Genomic DNA, 7,058 nt, shown 5'->3' with positions numbered 1-7,058 from the left:
AGCATTCACAGGGGTCCGAGGATGAGGGAAGAGACGAGGGTCTGACTCCGTGTTTCAGAAGGCTGATTTATTATTTTATTTTATATATTACATTAAAACTATACTAAAAGAGTAGAAGAAAGGGCCAGCCAAGAATAGAAAAGGAAAGAATGAATAACAAAGGCTTGTGGCTGGGACAGAGAGTCCAAGCCAGCTGACTGTGATTGGCCATTAATCAGAAACAACCACATGAGACCAATCACAGATGCACCTGTTGCATTCCACAGCAGCAGATAATCATTGTTTGCATTTTGTTCCTGAGGCCTCCCAGCTTCTCAGGAGGAAAGATCCTAAGGAAAGGATTTTTCAGAAAATATCATGGTTACATGGCAAGACAAGCAGGGTCCTTTGTAGAGAGCACAGCGAGGGAGGGCGGCCCTTGGGGCAGAAGGCAGGAGCCTTGTCACCTGTGTCCTGCTTTGCAGCACCTCTCAGGTGCCACGGGCAAGGCCAGGCTCACAGGGTGGTTTGTCCTTCCTCATTTGCAGCATCTCTCAGGTGCCACGGGCAAGGCCAGGCTCACAGGGTGGTTTATCCTTCCTCATTTGCAGCATCTCTCAGGTGCCACGGGCAAGGCCAGGCTCACAGGGTGGTTTATCCTTCCTCATTTGCAGCATCTCTCAGGTGCCACGGGCAAGGCCAGGCTCACAGGGTGGTTTGTCCCTTCTCCTTCCTGCAGAGAGCCGGGTCAGGCCGGGGCTGAGCCTGGGAGCGCCATGTACGAGCTCAACGAGAGCAGCTTCGACCCCATCACCTTCGTGCTGACGGGCATCCCGGGCATGGAGGAGTCCCACATCTGGATCTCCGTGCCCTTCTGCCTGATGTACCTCACCGCCGTGCTCAGCAACCTGCTGCTCCTCTTCCTCATCGCCACGGACCGCAGCCTGCACGAGCCCATGTACCTGTTCCTGGCCATGCTGGCCCTCTCGGACCTGCTGCTGTCCACCGCCACCGTGCCCAAGATGCTGGCCATCTTCTGGTTCGGCGCCAGGGAGATCTCCTTCGATGCCTGCATGGCGCAGATGTTCTTCACGCACTTCAGCTTCATCGTGGAGTCCTCGGTGCTGCTGGCCATGGCCTTCGACCGCTACGTGGCCGTGTGCGCCCCGCTGCGCTACGGGGCCCTGCTGACGCCCTCGGCCATCGCCAAGGTGGCGGCGGCCGCCGTGGCCCGCGGGCTGTGCATCATGTGCCCGCCCATCTTCCTGCTGAAGCGCCTGCCCTACTGCGGGCACAACGTCATGCCCCACACCTACTGCGAGCACATGGGCGTCGCGCGCCTGGCCTGCGCCGACATCCGCGCCAACGTCTGGTACGGGCTCACCACGGCGCTGCTCTCCTCGGGCCTGGACGTGGTGCTCATCGCCGCCTCCTACGCGCTCATCCTCCGCGCCGTGTTCCGCCTGCCCACCCGCGAGGCGCGCCGCAAAGCCCTCGGCACCTGCGGCTCCCACCTCTGCGTCATCCTCATGTTCTACGTGCCCGCCTTCTTCTCCTTCCTGACGCACCGCTTCGGCCGCCACGTGCCCGGGCAGGTGCACATCCTGCTGGCCAACCTCTACGTGGTGGTGCCGCCCATGCTCAACCCCATCGTCTACGGCGTGAGGACGCGGCAGATCCGCGAGCGCGTGGCCCGCCTGCTGTGCCCCGCGGGGACGGGCTGCGCCTGCCCCGCCTGGGGGCACGGCTGCTGACCTGCAGGGACCCGCAGGGGGACGGAACATGAGCAAATACAGGCAGTATAGGATGTAATCTTACCCCCCAAAGGGCTGCAGCTGAGCCAATCACTGAGGGTTAGGAGCAGGCCCGATGTTAACAGGCCACACCTGTAGCAAATAAGAAGAGTGTCATAAAAGAGTGGATTGGTTGATTGAGGGGAGCTGGAGTCAGTTGGCTGCTGTGAGGACAAGGAAGAGTCAGAGCTAGAGGAGGTGCCTACAAGGAACACCAAGGAGGTACAAAACTCTGGCAATATGGAACCCTGGCAATGTAATGACAATAACGACAATAGAACTCTTGAGCTGGATATGGCAGCAGGGATGGGTGTGGGATGGCTCTGGGGCGTGCCATGGCTCTGGGGCGTGCCATGGCTCTGGGGTGAGAGATGGTTCTGGCATGGAGAGCAGCACCAAGGCAGCAGCACGGCCGGGCCTGGAGGAGCCAGCCTTGCCCAAGGGCTTCCAGGGAAGCTGGAGGTGTTGGGGTTTCTGGAAATGTGGGCTTGGCCCGTCAGCGCCTCCGCTGCTGCTGGTTTCTGCTGGAGCTGCCTCCCCTGGGTTTCCCTCACTGGCACAGCCTGGGCAGGCTCAGCTGGGAAGCATCCAGGCACTCAGGCCTGCTGACTCGCTGTCACCTGCTGCAGCTGGGTGTGTTTGCTGCCCTACAGCCTCATTCCTGCCTGTTCCTTCACCTTTCCAACCACAGAGACGCACCACGGACACCGTGCTGGTCGCCAGATGGAGCATGGCACACCAAGCACAGCTGGACGGGCCCCACAGTGCCCACCATGGCACAGAGGGGCTTCGTCCTCCTGCCCTCGCTGCTGACATTGCTGCTGCTGCTGAAGGTGCTCCCTGCTGAAGTGCCCTGAGAGCTTGGGAAAGGCTTTATTGCCCGTGTTTGAGGGAAACATTTCCCTTAATGACTCCCAAATGCAATCCAGGCCTTCAGAGTGTGTGTAAAGGGACAGAGGTTTCCTACACCCACCACATCCCACAGAGATGTGTCGCTACAGGACACAAAATAACACGACACGGACATGCAGTTTTTGATGGTAAAAAGAGAACTTTTAATTTTTGACTCTTAACATTTATGGATTTCTGAAAGTGACAGTGGATTGGAGGGTGATGGTGCCACCTCTCCAATGACACTGGACAAACAAGTCTGTTAAATTTCTCTTCTTCCATAAAAGAATATAAAACCATAAGTTATTTACATAAAGTGTGTGAGAAAGTTTGTTACAAAAATATGAACCTGAGAAGGCTTAGAAAAACTTTAAAAATCAGGGTGACAGGGATGCTTTCTGTCTTGGCAGCACAGCTCTGCCCCATCCAGTCAGGGAAGGCACAGCTGGCACACCTGGCTGGGCTGTGGAGCCCTGTCACACCTGCCCAGGTGAGGAGGGCTCTGCTGCACACCTGGCTGGGCTGCAGAGCCCTTTGGGACCTGCCCAGGTGAGGAAGGCACTGCTGCACACCTGGCTGGGTTCATGGTTTCAGAGCAAACCCCCCAAAAGTTTTTCACTTTCGCAACGCGTTTTTTCCTCTCTTTGTTTTATTTCCCTCTGATTTGATCAAAGGTGGCACCCTGTGACAGGAACAGGGGAAATGAAAGTCTGTTCATTAAGGGCTGTTTGTCTAGCAGCAGAGATAACGGAGCTGGTACAAAAGCTGCTGCTGTCACTGGGCTTTTAATGTCCCCAGAATGTTCGTGTTTGCCTTGGCTTTCTTAGAAAAAGGGGAAAAAAAAGAGCGTTTGCACAGAGCTGCCGTGTGATTTTTGATAGGAGATGGGGCCGTGAGAAGGGAAATCTGTCAGGAGAGCGTGTTGCTGTGGGCAGCACACAAATCCAGCTGCCCCCTGGATTTGTCAATAAATGGGGCTGGAGCAGCCTGGCACAGGGGGAGCTGTCCCTGCCATGGCAGAGATGGGATGAGATGGATTTAGGGTCCTTTCCAGCCCAAACTGCCCCGTGCCCCCATGGCTCCATGGATCTGTCTGTCCCTGGGGTTTCCCAGGATGGAGTTACACCAGGGAGGAGGCAGAGCTGAGTTTGGAGGAGGCAGAGCTGAGTTTGGAGGAGGCAGAGCTGAGTTTGGAGGACGCAGATTTGATTGTGAGCCCCTGCTCTGCTCCTTGGCTGGAGGTGGGGCCGGGCCAGGACAAACTGCCCAGGAAATGTCCCCAGGTCAATGAATCACCAGCTGGGCCATTCCTGGCCAGGGGCCCGTGCCTAATGGGGCATTAGCCAGCCAAGCAGGGAGATTTATATTCCAAGGTGGTTAAAATGTCAGCTTAATAACTCACACCGGCTGGGAAACCACGGCTCCTTCAATTTTTTTTTCCAAATCTGGAGACACCCATTGTGTTTTTAGCTCAGTTCATGGCTTTTGTGAGCGTGCTTGGATTGCAGGGATCTTTGCCTGGGAGGGAGGGAGGGAGGGAGGAAGGGAGGGAGGAAGGCTCCCTGCCTGTGGCACGGAGTTAGAATGAGATGAGCTTTAGGGTCCATCCCCACCAGAACCATTCCACCATTCCATTATTCCATCATTTCATAGCATTCCATTATTCTGTCATTTCTACGGGTGCTTTTCCCACATGGAAGAAGTAAATAGAATGTCAGGAATCTTTGGGCAATAAGTGGAAGTCAGTGGGAAAGCTCATGTGCCCTCAGTGGATGTTTGTGTGCTGGAGAAGGAGCTGAGCCTGCACCTGGAGCGGGGATGGAGCCCCGGGCTGGGGACAGGCCTGGGGTGGGATGTGTGAGAGCCCACCGGGATGGGTGAGAGCCCACCGGGATGGGTGAGAGCCCACTGGGATGGGTGAGAGCCCACTGGGATGGGTGAGAGCGCACTGGGATGGGTGAGGAGCTCACCTGGGATGGGTGAGGAGCTCACCTGGGATGGGTGAGAGCCCACCTGGATGGGTGAGAGCTCACCTGGGATGGGTGAGAGCCCACCGGGATGGGTGAGAGCCCACCGGGATGGGTGAGAGCCCACTGGGATGGGTGAGAGCCCACTGGGATGGGTGAGGAGCTCACCTGGGATGGGTGAGGAGCTCACCTGGGATGGGTGAGAGCCCACCTGGATGGGTGAGAGCCCATTGGGATGGGTGAGAGCCCATTGGGATGGGTGAGAGCCCATTGGGATGGGTGAGGAGCTCACCTGGGATGGCTGAGAGCCCACCTGGGATGGCTGAGAGCTCACCTGGGATGGGTGAGGAGCTCACCTGGGATGGGTGAGAGCCCACCTGGATGGGTGAGAGCCCATTGGGATGGGTGAGAGCCCATTGGGATGGGTGAGAGCCCATTGGGATGGGTGAGAGCGCACTGGGATGGGTGAGGAGCTCACCTGGGATGGGTGAGGAGCTCACCTGGGATGGGTGAGAGCCCATTGGGATGGGTGAGAGCTCACCTGGGATGGGTGAGAGCCCACCTGGGATGGGTGAGAGCCCACCTGGATGGGTGAGAGCTCACCTGGGATGGGTGAGAGCCCACCTGGATGGGTGAGAGCCCACCTGGATGGGTGAGAGCTCACCTGGGATGGGTGAGAGCCCACCTGGATGGGTGAGAGCTCACCTGGGATGGCTGAGAGCTCACCTGGGATGGGTGAGAGCCCACCTGGATGGGTGAGAGCCCACCTGGATGGGTGAGAGCTCACCTGGGATGGGTGAGAGCCCATCTGGATGGGTGAGAGCTCACCTGGGATGGCTGAGAGCTCACCTGGGATGGGTGAGAGCCCACCTGGATGGGTGAGAGCCCACCTGGATGGGTGTGAGCCCACCTGGATGGGTGAGAGCTCACCTGGGATGGGTGAGAGCCCACCTGGATGGGTGAGAGCCCATTGGGATGGGTGAGGAGCTCACCTGGGATGGGTGAGAGCCCACTGGGATGGGTGAGAGCGCACTGGGATGGGTGAGGAGCTCACCTGGGATGGGTGAGAGCCCACCTGGGATGGCTGAGAGCTCACCTGGGATGGGTGAGAGCCCACCTGGATGGGTGAGAGCCCATTGGGATGGGTGAGAGCTCACCTGGGATGGGTGAGAGCCCATCTGGATGGGTGAGAGTCCACCTGGATGGGTGAGAGCTCACCTGGGATGGGTGAGAGCCCATCTGGATGGGTGAGAGCTCACCTGGGATGGCTGAGAGCTCACCTGGGATGGGTGAGAGCCCACCTGGATGGGTGAGAGCCCACCTGGATGGGTGAGAGCTCACCTGGGATGGGTGAGAGCCCATCTGGATGGGTGAGAGCTCACCTGGGATGGCTGAGAGCTCACCTGGGATGGGTGAGAGCCCACCTGGATGGGTGAGAGCCCACCTGGATGGGTGTGAGCCCACCTGGATGGGTGAGAGCTCACCTGGGATGGGTGAGAGCCCACCTGGATGGGTGAGAGCCCATTGGGATGGGTGAGGAGCTCACCTGGGATGGGTGAGAGCCCACTGGGATGGGTGAGAGCGCACTGGGATGGGTGAGGAGCTCACCTGGGATGGGTGAGAGCGCACTGGGATGGGTGAGAGCCCACCTGGGATGGGTGAGGAGCTCACCTGGGATGGGTGAGAGCTCACCTGGGATGGCTGAGAGCTCACCTGGGATGGCTGAGAGCTCACCTGGGATGGGTGAGAGCCCACCTGGGATGGGTGAGAGCCCACCTGGATGGGTGAGAGCTCACCTGGGATGGGTGAGAGCCCACCTGGATGGGTGAGAGCCCACCTGGATGGGTGAGAGCCCATTGGGATGGGTGAGGAGCTCACCTGGGATGGGTGAGAGCCCACCTGGATGGGTGAGGAGCTCACCTGGGATGGGTGAGAGCCCATTGGGATGGGTGAGAGCTCACCTGGGATGGGTGAGGAGCTCACCTGGGATGGGTGAGAGCGCACTGGGAGCTCCTGGGCCAGGATGCCCCTGGATCCCTGGGAGTGTTCCAGGCCAGGCTGGATGGGGTTTAGAGCAGCCTGCTCCAGTGGCAGGGGCAGAACCAGGATGATTCCATCACTCTGTGCAATGTTAGTTTAATAAAGTCCTATTTGAATACATCACATGGACTCCATTTTCTTCATGGTGGAAAAATCCTCTTCTTTATTCATGTAGCTCAGTTTAATATAATTTTTGCCAAAAAAAGCATTTTCTTGATTCACATAACTCGTATTTTTACCATTTTTTGAGACCTCCTGTGTGACCCCAATTGTTCAGGAGCTTCCTTGCCAATTACCTTTATTGGCTGATACCAAGTTGTTATTCTGTATTGATGGGTCTCAAACCCCGTGAGTGCCTGCAGGCACAGCAGTTTGCGAGAGGCAGTTT

At 57.7% G+C, this 7,058-nt stretch overlaps 1 protein-coding gene across 1 annotated transcript; it reads left to right on the top strand.

Annotated features, from left to right (window-relative positions):
• The first annotated feature begins 752 nt into the window (after positions 1-752).
• On the top strand, positions 753-1,733 carry LOC131572453 (olfactory receptor 52B2-like). Its single transcript, XM_058825633.1, has one exon. The coding sequence runs from the start codon at positions 756-758 to the stop codon at positions 1,731-1,733; it is 978 nt and encodes a 325-aa protein (XP_058681616.1). The 5' UTR covers positions 753-755.
• Positions 1,734-7,058: the final 5,325 nt, after the last annotated feature.

Source organism: Ammospiza caudacuta, chromosome 2 (assembly GCF_027887145.1).
Source record: "Ammospiza caudacuta isolate bAmmCau1 chromosome 2, bAmmCau1.pri, whole genome shotgun sequence".
NCBI classification, from domain to species: Eukaryota; Metazoa; Chordata; class Aves; order Passeriformes; family Passerellidae; genus Ammospiza; species Ammospiza caudacuta.
Note: the sequence above shows the minus strand (reverse complement) of the source record. Positions and strands in the feature narration are given on the sequence as shown.

What these genes read in the sequence shown, in the direction of transcription:
- LOC131572453 (XM_058825633.1), top strand. Translation starts at nt 756, where the DNA reads ATGTACGAGCTCAACGAGAGCAGCTTCGACCCCATCACCTTCGTGCTG.